The 16,098-nt window shown below is 49.0% G+C and overlaps 1 protein-coding gene across 4 annotated transcripts in view; it reads right to left on the reverse strand.

Annotated features, from left to right (window-relative positions):
- Nucleotides 1-604: 604 nt before the first annotated feature.
- The window catches only part of Pkig (cAMP-dependent protein kinase inhibitor gamma), a 69,310-nt gene continuing 53,816 nt past the window's right edge, over nucleotides 605-16,098 (reverse strand). For all 4 annotated transcript variants that reach the window (XM_021636313.2, XM_021636315.2, XM_060382869.1 and 1 more), the window contains 2 exons: nucleotides 5,715-5,888; nucleotides 605-1,311 (listed from right to left, as the gene is read on the reverse strand). In XM_021636313.2, coding sequence (XP_021491988.1) covers nucleotides 1,232-1,311; nucleotides 5,715-5,865 — 231 coding nt within the window. In that variant the 5' untranslated portion in view covers nucleotides 5,866-5,888 and the 3' untranslated portion in view covers nucleotides 605-1,231. The remainder of the gene's footprint in view (nucleotides 1,312-5,714; nucleotides 5,889-16,098) is intronic.

Consider the following 16,098-nt stretch of genomic DNA (forward strand, 5'->3'; position numbering starts at 1 on the left):
GTAAAAATGAAAGGACCTTGAGGCCCCACACTGGGTATCAGGCTGGGAGGAGTCAGGACCTCTTTCCTCCAGAAGTGACACTTTCCCTGAGGGGCTGTTTGAGCAGATGCTCCTGAACCCTTTAATCAGTCCCTTGGGGTTGTTTTTATTATTTTAAAGATTTGCTTATTTTATGTATAAGTATTTTGTCCACATGCATCAGGTGTGCCTGGTGCCAAAGGGGTCAGAAGAGGTCACCAGATCCCTACGGGACTAGATTTAGTTATAAACTACCATCCACACATGTGCACATATGTGAGGACAGCATGTGAGGGCTGGTTTTCTCTTCCCACCATGTCAGTCTCGGGGATTGAACTCAGGCTGTCAGGCTTGGCAGCAAGTGCCTTCTTTCCCCACTGAGCCATCTCACAGGCCCCTTTCAAGTTGCTGCAGCTGCGGGCTGTGTGAGGGTGGGGTGAGGCAGGGTTCATCAGATGCCACATGAGGAGTTGTACTGGTCCCCACCGGACAGAGGGCAGCGGTGGAACCCTGCTGGCTGAGGATGTAGGGATGCAAAGCCCAGCTGTGCACTTGGTGGTTAAAAGAAAGAATCTTAAGCCAGTCACACAAACCACCAGCATTTATTTCCTGGGCCTATGTATCAGTCTCTTGGTACAAAGAATTGGTCAGCTAGTTTTGAGTCCAAATCCTTTCCCCAAACTGGATCTGTGAGGCTCCACAGGGAACTTAGAGCTGCATAGATTATTACAACTATGCTTTAAAAGGCTTTCAAGACAAACCAAAAACCAAAACCAAAACTGAAAAATTGATTGTCAGTTCCCCTTCTCTGCTGAAAAAGGTTATGTTTTTAAAAAATGTAAAAGAGGTTTTAAAAAAGGGCTAGGAAGATCTCTCCAACATGGCTGGCTGGAAGGGATGAGTGGTGCCCGGACAGTCCCTGTCCAGGTCAGGGCTGCTGACCTGGGGCCAGCGCTTGGCTCAAGCCCCACTTCGCTGAATAAATAACATGTCATGGTGAAGGTGTCTTCAAAGTGTACCTGGGCACCGTGGGGAGGTGAAGGACAGTGGAGCCTGTGGTGTGGGCAGAGGACTTTGCTGGAGTAGAGGCCACAGAGCCCCCATGAGGCTCTCAGTCAGCCTGGCGAGCCTGGGCTATGGGCTCAGAGAAGAGGCTGCAGGGCTGGGCCAGGGCTCCAGTTCCAGGAGGGTACAGCAGGTCTCTCTTGCGGAATCAAGATGAGGCGCTAGTGGCACTGCTCTCAGGCTGGCTGACGGCCTCCTTGCTGGGGGCACTTCCCTCTGCCTGTCCTCCTGTAGGGGAGAAGAAGGAATACGTTTTCTTGAACATTTATACACTATGAAGCACAAGGGATCTGGAAGAGCCTGCCAAACTGATCATTGTGGCCAGCCTTTGGAGCAAGCTAAAAGGTGCACTGGGGAGAGGGTGACAAGGCCAGAGAGACATTAGCCTGCTCTCTCATGTCTCACTTTTTACCATGGAAAGGCTGCCAGGGCTGCTAGCACAATAAGTCAGTAGAGGCCAGGATTATGGGCAGGTGCTAAGCAAGTTCCCAGCAAGAAGGATGTGCTTACTTAGCAAATGGGAGTTTCCATGAGCACCATATAGGAGACTCAACCAGGCCAGCTCAGGAGTGCCCACTGTGGCCTGCACATCCCAAAGTAGAAGGTGCCTGACTCAGCACACCACTGGCAGCATCCATCCCTCCCTGATCTACTCCAGCCAGCCAGAAACCTTGGCTAGAGTAAGGCACAGACAGCGGGAGGGTGAGAGGAGCACCTGGCCCACAAGTCCCTGAGTAAGCCAGGTCTCCTCACCCCCAGCTTCTCTCAAGCTCCACTGGAAGGTAGAACCAGCAGCTTCTGCCTCACCCACTTGATAGCAGAGCACCTGGCTTATACTCTGTCCTCATCCTCCCAGGGTCTGCATCCTCCACCTCACAGCCTGGCTATGGGCAAAGCTCAATAGTGAACTTTCAAACCCCATGACACTGTGATGCCACTGAAGGTCCATCTCATTCTGCCATTAGACCTAGGTCTATGCCTATGCGAAGCTCTGGGTCTGGCCACTGCAGGCACTCTGTCAGTCAATCCACACAGCAACCTGAAGGTGTGGTTAGGGTCATGACACCCATGAAAAAAAAACAGGCCCGGGCAAGTTTTTTGACTGCAAGTACCTGCAGTCAAAGGGTGGAGAGCCTGCTTACTGGTGAGCCCTACTCCTTCCACTAAGCAGAATTCTCTGGCATCCATACAGGCTTGTTGGCAGGAAGGCCTCCCAGGGCCCCACAGAGTAGTCGTTGGCCCTGGGTGTTCGTGGAAGTAAATAGTGTGGACAGAACTTGGCACTGTGGCTCAAGTGTGCCAATCTGAGCCTGCCTGGCCTGAAGCTACCTCCTCTGAGGATGGTGGCTGAACCAAAGCTCTTTCCCACAAGGTTCTTCTGGCCTCTAGAGGCCTAACACCCAGTGACTGCTCCAGAAGTAACATTTGCATTTTGTGAGGCCCCCATGAGCTGGGACCCTTTAAACTCCATTTTCTCTGCTCTGTTGCTTGCTCCTATTGCTGGAGACTCTGCACATCACTTTGCAGTAAGCAGCCTGAAAGACAAGACATGCTACAGAGACTCTGTATCCCTCACGTTGGCTGTTAGACTACTGAAACAATGGACCCCAGGATCTCCTGCCAGTGAAAAGCCTAAAGTCCAAGCCAACCAGAGTGATTTTTCTCCTGCAAAGAGATCTGCAGCTTCTCAGAGCTTGGGGACTGTGGGCTGTAAGCAATGAAGGATCAGTTATATAGGAAGGGTGCCTGTACTGGACAGCTTAGGTATGCACAACTCTGGCCTCTCTTCAATCTACCCTCATGGCAGGGTCCCAAAGATGAGCTTGGAGTGGTCACTTGACCTCTTTGTCCCTCTTCCCAATGTGGCCACACTGAATAAATTTCCTTTTCTTGCTCTTCATATTAACTTGGCCCTTTTAAATTTATTTTTATTTTTCATGTATGAGTTTTGCCTGATGTGTGTTTTGCTTCCATGTATTCATGGTACCTTTGGAGGACAAAAGCTGGTATTGGATATCCTGGAACTGGAGCTGCTATAAAGTAGTCTTAACTATGGAGCCACCGCTCCAGCTCCTAATTCTGCTCTTGCAATTGGCTTATTGAGGACTGGTGTCTAAATCTGGTTTGTTGGAGCATAAGCTGTGAACCTAAGTCCTCTCAAACAATCATATTTCCTATGAGCCAGCTCTCCCTTAGTTGGGGAGAAGGTCCTCTCCTATCAGTCCCAAGGAGGAAAGAAACTTGTGCTGCCCAGGATCAGTAAAACCTCCCACCCCTAACTGACCTGTGGTTTTTCTTCCTATTAGGCAAACTAAAGCAACATCTGTGCTCCATGTCTGAGAAGACACCAGGGACAGACAAATCTGTGTACAGCATGCTGGAGAATACTCACACATTAGGCAGGCCACAGGCTCAGGGAGACCAGAGAGCCAGGATGACTTCTACTAGGAGAACTAGGTTATGATTGGCCCTTGGAAGTTGGGGCAAAGAAAACTCTGGGGCCCTTGGCCTGCCAGGTCAGAATCTCAGGAGAAGCATTTAAGGCTGTGTCCTCGGCCTATGAGTCTGCTGGACTCAGAAATGCCTGAACACAGTTTACTGTGAGGCCTTCATGCAAGGCTTCTCAAAGCTGGTCACGCTGCCTCTACTCTATCAGAGGTGCTCTGATCTGTGGCAGCGAGCACTGTTCTGTCCTCATGTCTCCTCTTCAGACATCAGTCACAGTGGCTAGCAAGCATCATATACTGGGAGGAGAAAAACCCGAGACTCTCAGGCAAGGCTAACAATATTGAAAGGGCCTGTATGAGGGACCAGCAGCTGTGATGGCTGAGGGAGGGAGGAAGGAAGGCAGGAGACAAAGCTGATTAGGGCACAGCCTTGAAGAAACCCTTGGCACTGTGCCTGGTGTGCCAGCTGGGAACACTGCTCATTCCGCTGGACAGTAAGCAGCCACTGAATCACATGCCAAACACTGCTAGTCACAGAGGGGATGAGACAGCCTATGCTAGAGCATCTCAGTTCAGAGGAGGTGCTGTGCTTACAGGGCCATGGAGACAAAGGGAGAAAGGGGGCGCCTCTGCTTGAGACAAGCTGTGGTCAGGGAAGACCTTAGCACAAAAGGCACCACAATGAGAAGCAACTGCCACATGAGAACCAGGGAGTCGGTGAAGAAGCCCACTATGGCTTTGGAGAGCCTGCAGGCCTTTACTCTGACCGGGAGATAAGGTAAAACGTGAGGAATAAGAGTTGAGGATGTAGAGGAGTGTGGCATGAGTACTGTGGAGATGTCCAACCCTGAGCAAAAAGTAGGGACCCGCCAAGGGAGGACAAGGCCTCCATCAGAAAAATTGGGTGAGTCTTCAGGGGAAAGAGGTCAGGCACTCTCTCAAGGCATAGAGACTGTCATACTATGACCACTTGCTGAATGAGCCTAGGAAAACTCGCAAATTCTCTTGGCCTTAGTTGATCTATCACATGAAAGGTTGAATCTGCTCTTTCTTCCTCAGTCACTTCTGGGCAATGAGGACCAAGAACTCTAGACTAGGACCACACAATGTGGCAAAGACAATGTTATGGATCTGCAAGGACCAGCTGCTACTGGAGTAACACAGTAGGAAGCTGCAGTGCACTCTGGGAAGTGATATGGCAAGCGTGGTCTCCATGCCTGCAGCAGAGACGAACTGGTAGGGTAGGCTTCCCAAGGAAGGGTCTATGGCAAACTGTGGGCCTGACCTGAGCAGAGTACTCTGGGGGAATGGAGGGAGAAGTGGAGAGCAGGGTCTCCCAGACAATACTGGGTCCTCTTGGTTTCTTTTTTAGGTTATTCAGCCTCTGGTTACAAACTACCTGCCATGTAGAGGAATGACAGAGCCCCTCTCTCCTGGAGCTCAATGTCAAAGAAAAGAGACCTCTGAGAATAATGTGACAGGGGCAGAATATTAGCTCTCAGAGGAGGCCTCTTGGAGCATCTGCTAAACTTGACCAGAGAGTAAACGGGCAGCAAGTGGCCCCAGCTCCACTCGGGGCTGATCTATTCAGGGGCAACAGTGAGGTCAAGGCCCTGACAAGGAAGCCCTTCCCCATTACAGAGAAACAGACAGAGATGGGGGCGGGGGGGAAGGCATGGGTAACAAGGCATAAGTAGAAGCCAAGAGCAAGCAGGCTGGCCAGTAGTGCATGACTTCTGCAGAGCACTAAAGAGCAGCTTGGCTCTGAGTGTTCCCAGGGAGTCTGGGGCAGAAGTCTGAAAGGACGGGTATGGCTGGCTAATCCTGCTGTCTGCTGTGCAAGGGAAGGGACTCCTAATGAACAAGTCATGTGATGTTGTGTGGATGGGGAAAGGCAATGGAACAGGCAGAGGGGGTTGGGATCTATCACAGAGATCTGACAGGGCTTATTGGTGGAGTGGGGGCAAAAAGGAAGGGAAGTGCCCTAGATGCCCACCGGAGCCCTCAGAACCAGGATGCTGGCAAGCTCCACCCTAGACATTGGCTGGGCTCTGCCAACAATCACGGACAGCCCCAATTTAAATGTAGCTGCTTCTCTGAGGAAGTACAGGACCCAGAGGCTACCAAGCACTTGCACAGTACCTCCCCACCTGCCCATGGGGACGTTGGGGCATTGGCTCTGACCTGCCCCCTCAAGTGCTAGCTCGCCCATGTCTCCAGCTAGCTTCCGCACGCTCACAGCCTCCGAGTCACCCTGGATGTCAGGGACTGCATTCCGACGGCCTGTCCGGTCACAGGAGATGAAGTCTGAGTAGGAGGACTCGACCTCCATCATGCCTGTTGCATCGCTCCTCAGGCCTGTGGGGATAGGAGCAGGAGAGTAGTAGTGAGACACTAATATTCTCTGATAAAATAACACTATTGCCTTTCCCTGAAGACTGAGCACAGAAGGCACAGGAAACCAAAACCAAACATCAGAATGTAATTCCAGTTAAACTGCTATCCTCATCTTAAAGAGCAAGCACATAACTTTAATCTCAGCACTCAGGAGGCAGAAGCAGGAGGGATCTCTGCAAGCTCCAGGCCAGACAGATCTAATGAGTTCCAGGACACTGAGGGCTATGTAGAGACAAAGAAAGAAAAAGAGAAGAGAAAAAGAAAAGAAAAAATAAAGGAAAAGAAAAGAAGAAGAGAAGAAGAGAAAAGAAAAGGAAGGAAGGAAAGAAAGAAAGAATGATTATGCATGAGGACCAGGGAGATGGCCCACTGGGTAAAAGTGCTTGTCACCAAGCCCGAAGATCTGAGTTCAGTCCCCAAAAACCATGTGGTAGAAAGAGAGAACTAACCCCTGCACATTATCCTTGGACAGTCACACCTGTACTGTGCGCCTCCTGGATACACATATGCATGCACGCACATGCGATGAAATAAATGTAGACAGTATCTTTACAAAGAACATGTAGTCCATCTTCATTCAAAGTAAAGGTGGTGACCAGCATTCCACACTTACCATCCCTGTGCCCAGTGCTGATAAGAGACTAAAGCGGGAGCAAAGAGCAAGTCAACACCATTCTCCACCTCACAGAGCTTAGAGTTCACCATTGCTTAGGTCGAGACCATGTGTTCAGGGCTTCAGGGACCTGAACAAGACTGAGACGTGTCAGCTGAGATCCAAGAGTGGCATGGGAAGACTCTGGGCACGGTGGTTTACACCTGTAACCCCAGCACTGAAGAGACTGAGGCAGGAGGATTTCTGCGAGTTTGAGGCCAGCCTGAGCTACACAGTTGCACAGGGAGCTCTGGGCTAATAGAATGAGACCCTGTCTCCAATAAAAATTTAAAACATAAAGAGAAAGGCAGAGAATGTCCCAAGGAAGAGAACAGCAAGTACTAAGGCTCTGAGGAAGAAAGGGTATGGTAGAAGAGCAGAGAAGTCTTGCAGGAGGGGACAGTGACATAGGGGGACACTAAGGGTGAGCAGAGGCAGACATCATCCTGGAGGAGTTTTAGGTAAGGAAGGTCACGAAGACAGCCGTGGTTTGTGGAGTACATTAGGAGGCTTCTGGGCAGGTCAGATGTGAGAAGGCTGCAGGGACCACGCAGGCACTGAGATGGATTCTCGTCACAGCCTGGAGAACATGTGGGCAGTGCCTGGCAGACAGGGAATTTTGGTTTCTGACATATGTCAGGAGTTGGACAGAGGCGTGGCTTCTGAGAGGGGACTCACGGAGGAGCACTTGGGATGCCAGGAGAGTGGAAAGCAACCAACTGTTCACTAGTTAATTCCCTGACTGGCTTCAAGGTTCCCATGAGTCTTCCAATGGAGACAGTGGGGAGAGCACATGGAGGAAGTTGGAGTGGAAGAAAGGCGTGAAACCAGGAACACTCGCTGCCATGTGGTGGACAATGGTCCAGAGAGAAGAGAGCCATGGACGTAAGGAAGGAACATACCATACATTACACATTATACTTCATAGCCTATTCTTAGGAGCAAACACCCTGCCTCTCTGGCCAGTTTCCCCATCTGTAAAATGAAGGCACGGCAAAATTTTGTGCGAGGCAGTACCCCCTGCACCCAGAAGATGGCGCACCCTGCCTATCTGTCTTAGCTGTGGCAAGGGTCTCAGCTGAAGAAATTCCTGGAGGTGCCTCCTTCTACTGGTCACTCTGCTTCCCCTTCCTTTGGGAAAACTGAAACCTTAGCACAACTAAAACAGCCTGTTAAAATGGTGATTACATTGTAGCAACAAGTACAAATGACAATGCTGCCAGTAGAAAGAGTGATGAAGACAGTCGAGGAGTGCTGTGTTACTTCCATCCCTCTCGATGGCCCCACCCAGTAAATATATGTACTGTGTGTAGCTTTACACCCTGACCTAGCAGGGCTCAGGCTCAGATGTTTCCCCACGTGACACCAGCTGCCCACAGGATGGGTCAGATCCTGGGCGCCCCACACCATCTGTTGCAGCCTCTTTCCTCAGCTCTTTTCCAGTTAGAACGTCAGTTCCATGAAAAGAGGGATTTGAGTCTGGATTTTCAATGCACCAGACTGAAAGGCCTGATCTTGGCAGCTGAGCCAATCTGCTCTGCTGCTTCCTTCCAAGATGCTCCACTCGGCACCTGCTACAAAGGAGGGCTCTAAAAATACACCTGGATCACATTGCTTTTCACCCACCCACTCCCAACCCCTACCCCGCCTGCTCCCTATCTGTGGGATAACAGAATGACCCCAGGGGCTGCAGGGAGGCTGCACTCATCTTTCCAGGATTTGACACCAGCAAGAGTTGCCTGTGAATCTGAGGTGCTAGCCTCTCACTGGGACAGACTCCCTGGGGCTCTGACCTTGCTCTGGCTCCATCTGACCTCTGGGCTGCACGGGCAGAAAGCTGATGCTGTTGCCACAGAGAAAGATCACTGCCAAGCTCCAAACCCAGTCCTGGAAAGCACCTATCCGCATTCCCCCAGGAACAGTGATTCCAAACACAGCTCTCAGGAATTTTCTAACTCAACACACAAACATCCAAGTTCACTTTTCTCCCATGTCTGTATTCTTCATCCTGTGGTGGCATAGGCCTGGAATCACAGCCATTTAGGGTGCCAGGGAAGGATGATCTCGGGTCCAGCTGGCCTGAGCTACATAGCAAGATCCTGTCTCAACAGACAGACAAACATGAGGAAATGTTCATATATACCGTTAAGTAAAATAAAATCATATAATCACATGAGTATTTAAATTGTGATTATGTTTATTTGTTTCTGAGACTGTTTCTCTATATAGTCCTGGCTGTTCTGGACTCTCTTTGTAGACCAGGCTGGCCTTGAACTCATTGAGATCTGCCTGCCTCTGCCTCTCAAGTGCTGGGACTAAAGGTGTGCACTACCACCATCTGGCTTTAATGTGTAGCACAGGCTAGTCTCAAAGTCAGATCCTCCTGCCTCCACCTCCTTCAGCAAATCCTACAAGTGTGTGCCACAACTGGCAAAAACTGATTTTTGAATATTTTTTTTTCTTCTCTACTTTTCTGAGATGGTCTCATGTAGCACAGGCTGACCCCGAATTCACCATGTAACCAAGGCTGGCCTTATACTCCTGATCAGCCTGCCTCTACTTCCCAACTGCTGGGATTCCAGGTATGCAGCACAGCTGGCCTACTTTCTAAATGTTCCTTAGGGAAATGATTTGCTTTTATTATTAATTATTATTAGTGCTGGAGATATGCCGCAAGGCCTTCTGCATGCTAGGCAATGTCCTACCATTCAACTACAACCCTAGCCCATAAATTATTGAGCTTTAAGATTTTGTGTGCATGAGGAATAAAACAAAGTACAAATGGGAAGATGCAAGAATTGGGTGTCTCTACTCCATTCCAGTCTCCCCAGTCTTCCAGAAAAGTCTGTGACACACAAAATCCCTCCCTTCTTCCTTCCCTTCCTTTTCCCTTAAGATTTTTGTAAACAAAATTTTCAGTTATTCTTTTATATCTTTATTATTATTGTGCGTGTGCATGAAGTGGGTGTAGGTGTGTGGGAGCCACCTGCTCACATGGAAATCAGAGGACATCTTTGGGAGCTCTCTCCATGTCGTTCTGGGGTCTGAACTCTGGCAGTTAGGCCAAGTAAAGGCAAGAGCCCTTACCCACTAAAACCATTTTCCTTTTTCTTCTTCTTGGGGGAAAGGTCTCACACAATGGACCAGGCTGGGCTGGATCTCACTATGTACCCAAGGTGGGCCTCCAACTCACAGCAATCCTCCTGCCTTAGCTTCCCAGATGCTAGGATTACAGGCATGAGCTACTGTGACTGGCCAAAACTTTACTTTTCATCTTGTTTTCTCCATTTAAGCTTATGTCTTATAAATAAGTCCAAATTACCCAGAGAACCATGTACAATGATTACATCAAAACACTGAAACTACATCCACAGTCCTCCCAGTCCTCAGCTGCTAGCCGCTGAGTGAGCCTCTGTGGTCACTGCCCAGACTGATTCAATTACACCCCCCTCCCCCAAGACCTGGGGTTTGTTTCCTTAAAAGCAGAACTGACACATCAAGGGCTCCGTGCTTTTTCACTGTCGGAAGTCCTGCCCAATTCTTCTCCAGATGCTGTTTTATTTTCATTTCCAATTCAACCCACCTTGTGCTGCTAAAACAAAATACCTGAGCCTGGACCACCCTTAGCCCCATGTTTCATATGAGTACAGAATGTATACAGAATCAAGATTTGAACGACCACTAGTCACTCTTTTATAATCTCCCTGTCACAAGGGCAAACACCATCTTTCCTACTTAACTGAATAAATAATAAACTATTAATAGCCGGAATCCTACTTCAGAGTGGCCAGGCTGGGTCACTGTCAGCAGCTTGTGCACAGGACTCTTCTAGCCCCTACTTGAGAAATGAGGAAACTGAAGCTGGGAAGTAGAGTGACTTCAACTTCTCAGATCACTGACGTTCTTCAAGGCCAGCACCTAACAATGGTGCCCCCATGCTGTCTTCCTCGCTCCTCTGTGTTTCCTCTTGTTGCTCTGTACATCTCTGAATCCTGTGGCATGGCCATTCACTTGCTCAGTATCAACTCGCTCATGCTGAGATGAAGACACCTGGATAACATCATTATGAAGAACAACATCCTCTTCCTTCTTAGGCCTCTCTTGCTTTTTCTTTCTCCTTGGCAACGTGTTACCTCTATAATCTGTTGCCCAAAACAAAACTCTATGGCCCTCAGCTCGGGCCTCCCTCAGTTTCCTCTCTCAGGAGTCACCTGCATAGCACCTACACATAAGCCAGAGCACCACACAAGCTGGCCTTTCCTTCTGGCATTTTCACCTGCTCCCTATCTCTACCTCTGGCTCACCCTTAAGTCTTTCATCCTCTGCTGGCATGAGGGGAACTCAGAAAAGGAGTCAGGCTCATGATCACACCTGGCTCAGAAACATTCAATGATTAAAAAGAGTAAAACAATGCTGAGTGTGACTGTGTATGCCTGCAATCCTAGCACTCAAGAGGCAGAGGCAGGAGAGTCAGAAGTTTAAGGTCATTTTTGATGGTACAGTATATTCAAAGCCAGCCTGGGCCACAAGAGACCCAATCTTAAAAAAAAAAATAAAATAAGGCACACACCTGATCCATTCACATACACTGACATAAGAATGTTCTCAATAAATGGTCACCAACATGGGGCACCTGTGCTGCTTTCTCCCCTTAGCCTTGGCCCATTGGAGCAACATCTTTGATGCATTCAGGATCAGGACAGTGCCTGGCCTATAGCAGGTGCTCAACAAATATTTGGTCAGTTATCAGAAAGCTTATGGCAGAATTAGCTGATAGACACTCCAAACCCCACCTAGAAAAGGCTGTTTTTTTCAAGCCTCAGAAAAAACTGAAGCTCAAATCAAATGAGACTGCTAGAGGGTCATAGTGGCACACACCTTTAATCCCAGGAGGCAGAGGCAGGTGGATTTCTGTGAGTCTGAGGCCACCTGGTTTACACAGGGAGTTCTAGAAGACAGGGTGACATAGTAAAGCCTGATCATAAGTAGTAATAATAAGAACAATAGGAGAGTGTTTTACCCAAGGTTCTGGAATCTACAGGTCCTAATGCCTAGTGCACAGCTCACTGCTGTCATCATTCCTGCCGACATCGCTGAGGTCAAAGGCTGCCAGTGTGCTGCAGTGGAACTCATCTAGGGCAGCTGTCCAGCCAGCCTCCCTACTTACCACGTGGGACACATTGGATGGATGCTGCCCTTTGCCCCTGCGCCATGGGAGCAACCAAAACTCTCTTGAAGTTCATGGGCTGAAGTGAAGATGCGGTGAGGATACAAGCTTACAGGGTCTGAAAAGTTCCCTGAGACATGAGAGGTGCCAATGAATAAAACATTGCTGTGTCCCACTGTAGCTGAGCTGTCAGTAAACCTTCCCTTCTGACATTTCACTCGGCTCCTTTGTTTACTCTCTGTTTAAAGGTGTCGCAGAGAGCTAAAAACCTATACCTTCTCCTGTGCTTTTGCTGCTGGGTGGAACAGAAATTCTACCTGTCCACAATCCTGGCTGGCATGTGCTCTATTCTACCCGAGAGACCTAGCTCATGGACAGAGTTCAGTACGTGATGACCTGTGTTCTAGACTCTAGGGGGAAAGAGCAAAGAATGGGCCCTGCATCACAACAGCCTTGAAGGTCTGCCCTGCCTTCACAGCCCTCACACAGGAGGCAGACTCGCAGACCACCCTCTCCTAGCTTCCTTTCCTCCATCTGAATGATAATAGAGTGTGATCTTGAAGTCTCGTCCAGCCTGGACATTTCATTGTCCACTTCGACCCACGGATATGCTAGGCACCTTGGTGGGTGTGAGGTACACACTGGAGACGAGACAATCTAACCCAAGAGAAGGCACTGAATGGGCTAATCTACCGTGGCAGATTATAATACTGGTGATGAAAGGAAAGGGCTCTCCAGATGTACACATGGTTCACTTAAAGGTGCTTAAGGTCACCTTTAAGTAAATTTAAAAAAAAAAAAGGTGGTATACGCCATCTGACTATAATCCTAGCACCCGGAAGGAGAGGATGCCTCCCAGACAGTCAAGGCCAGCCTGGTCTACACACAGAACTGCAAAGGGAGACTCCTCAGAAACCAGACAACCAAACTAACAACAAAAATCCTATCTCACACAAACTGAAGATGGCTAGGGAATAATCCAGACAGAGTCAACAGCCAATGTGTCTAATAGCTCCGATCTCAGCCTGTGCTCTGTGGGGTGCAAAAGACCAAAGCTCTGCCTCAGTCTCTAGAGGCTTGGGCACCTCTGTGGGCTCTACCTGACCTTGAACACCCAGGCTTGAAAGGAAAAGCCCTTATTTTCAGAGGCCTTGATGTAAGAGGACAAAGCCCCCATAGATGCTTGCTCTCGTCCCCACAGGATGGCATCTCCCTCGGGGCTCTCTGCTGCTCTCCCTGGAAACTAAAGAGGCCCTGGGCTGTGCCAAGAGCTACAGTCTGTTCAAGGTTGCTCTTAGTCCTCATTGCTAGGGCAGATTCCATTACAACCCTAAACTGCTTTCCAAATACACTTGAAAGGTCATTTCCTGCCTTTTTTTTTTCCTCTTTGAAATATTTTGCAGAAGTTACAAAAAAAGCAAGCAGTTTGTTTTGTTTTGTTTTGTTTTGTTTTAATAGAGGACATAGGGTACAGGAGTGTGAAGTGGTCTTACAAAAGGTTTCTCAGGGGGACAAAACTGCCTGGCATCTCTATAGGCAATATGAGCTGTAGATACCTGATGGAAAGGCCAGGATCTACTAATTCAGTAGTCCCCAAATCCTCCCCGTGAAGGAAGCTGGTAGCAGACAGGCAGACAAATCTGGCATCAGAGTGCTCCCTAGTGCCCTAGGGTACGTGCAGTGCAGGACCCAGCATTCAGTACCCATGCAGGGAGCAGTGCTGAGTATGGCTTTGATCAGAGGCCCCAGCAGGCTCCCAGCCTCCGCACATGGAAAGCCCAGACTCCCGTGGTCTGAGTGGAGCTGCGAGACCTACTGTGGGAGGTGGTGTGACAGAACGAAAGGGTAGGATGATGGGGCATACAAGGGCATCAGTGACTTCCACACTGCTAGGGGACAAGAAGACCTATTTGTTTCTTATTTCTCTGGTCACATTTCCCAAGGGGTACCCTGACACCAGTTCCCTCTGGGTCTCCTGCCTCCACTGGGACCTATATGTTAGAGCTTCTCCCCCAAAACCTCAGTCCTACCATCTGTGTGACAATCTGGAGGGGGGGGGAACAATCCCTTCCTTTAACTACTATATGTTCATGGCCCCCAAAGAGCCTCAAACTATCTAAGAATGTGTGATGCTGCCCCCTTTGTGTGTTAGTGGGTTTCCTAGTCAACACAGCCTGTGTTGACTGTCCCTTCCCAGCCTGCCCCTGTCAAGGTTGCTGGAGCTGAGAGCTTAGAGCCATTCTTGATTCTCCTCCTCTGCCACCCATCTACAGTTTGTCAATGGATTCCATCATTTCTGCTTGTAAAACAGTTTCGGTGTGCCCACTGTATACCCACTAAGTGCCATGCAGAGGCCCTCAACACGGTCCTGCATCCCTCTTACCCCAAAGGCAATTTCCCATGCAGCCCCAGGGTTGTTATCGAAACAAAAACTGGGCCGTGGATTCCTCTGCTTCATTCAACATCAGCAGAACCCTAACCTTTCCTATCAACCCCTCAAGTGCCACACTGACCCCACCCTGCCTTCCTCTGCAGCCTTTCACCATTTCTACTTTCTTGCTCTGCCACACTGGACCCTCTAAATTCTCAAGCTCAATGTAATTCCTGACCTTTCCAGGCCTCTTCCCTCCGTCTGAAGCATTCTCAGCCACTCTCAGCAACTGTGCACTGTGGGCAGGTGGCACCCCTGCCTGGAGGTTTTAAAGGTTCCTGCCTCATTGTGTGAGTCAAGAAAGCCTCGTGGTTGGAGGGTACTGCAGTGGACACAACCAGGGATTTGGAGGCTAATGTCTGTCCCCTCAGAGTAGCCTCTTATGATGCTGGCCAACTTCCTTGACCAAGGGACAACTGTGAAACATGGGTGTTAAACTGAGGACTCTCAAAGCTCACTATTAACAGAAGTCTAGGTGGTCTCCCTGATTGTATACATGTCTAAGACAAAGAAAGCATTATAGAGACGGCTTTACTAAAGACAGAGGAGGCATAGAGAGGTCAGTAGTTTGCCCAAGGTCACATGGCAGATGTGGAGCAGGATGGAGCCTGAAAGCAGGCTTAAGCATGGCAGTGACCTGCAATGGGGTCTAGCATCTAGTAAGATTTTTTTTTCTTAAGTGTTTATTTCCTTTCTGTCACTTTTTTGTCCCCTGCCCACCCAGCTACCCCAGTCTCTAGACTCAAAGAAAGAATTTCAAAAAATGGAGCAGGAAATGGGGAGGCTCAAGAAAGCGTTCTTCTGTGCCTGCCAAAACAAACACCAGATGCAGTAACCATGCTTAAGCCAAGTTCTGTGCTGAATTTTCTCACTTGTGGTTTCTGATTTTAAGTCAGTTTCATGATGTATCCCAGGCTGGCCTCAAACTTCTGATTCTCCTGCCTCAGCCTCCTTAGTGCTAAGAGTACAGGGCAGTACTACCACAACTCACCTCTGCATTGGAGTTTGTGCTGGAGATCAAATTCTTCAGTCTTTTCACTGATGTTTGGTTGAGTCTATGAATTTGCCTTGAAATTTTTAATACACAGCAATAGAAAAAAAATACTGTGGGATATCAATTTTAAATCTCACCTTCTCAGCAGCTGTGCCCTAGCCAGCAGGGCCATGTTGTGATTTATGTAGGGTAGGGGGCCTACAATCTGTCTGTGACTCTAAGCAGGCCACTGGGATGAAGTAGTAAACAGTCTCACTGGATCTCTTGGTGGCCACGCATGCTGCCCTAGCTCTCTTGCCATTCGTGCCTGATCTAAGTTGGTTGGGGCTCAGCTGCAAAACAAAACTTCCAGAAAGGGGCAGCCCCCTCTACAACAAAGGGAGGGGCAGGAAAGGAAAGTGAAATCACTTCCAGGCAGGCTCCCCGAGGTCCCGGGCTGGGCTGAGCTCCAGCTCTGCTGGTGCCAGGTGGGTGCCTCTGGGCATGGCTCCCCAACCTTAGGGGTCTCAAGTGCAAATGAAGGGAAGACAGCCATCTATGTTTGTAGTAGTTCTGCAACCTGTCTACAAGTTGTTTGACGCTGCCTAACATGACTGACACCTAAAAGGTGACAGAGCACTAGCCTAGCATACATACATTGAAGCTTTAGCACCATCAAGAAAATTAAAAAGGCAATGGGGGGCGGGGATTTAAGTTAAGTTCCTAATTTAAATCCTTTTGAATGAGTTATGAGCTGGCTTTCGGACTAACTGCTCTTCTTCCTTCTCTTCCATTTCTTCCTCTTTCATTTTCAGGAGGCGGGGAGGGGGGAACCCATCCAGGGTCTTCCACATACCACTGAGTCTCTAATTTCTAACATAAAAGGAGCAATGGTGTCTGTCTGACTCTAGGATGAAATTAGTGGGTCTCATACAGAGTCCATCTGGC

This window comes from Meriones unguiculatus, chromosome 4, assembly GCF_030254825.1.
Source record: "Meriones unguiculatus strain TT.TT164.6M chromosome 4, Bangor_MerUng_6.1, whole genome shotgun sequence".
Lineage (NCBI taxonomy): Eukaryota > Metazoa > Chordata > Mammalia > Rodentia > Muridae > Meriones > Meriones unguiculatus.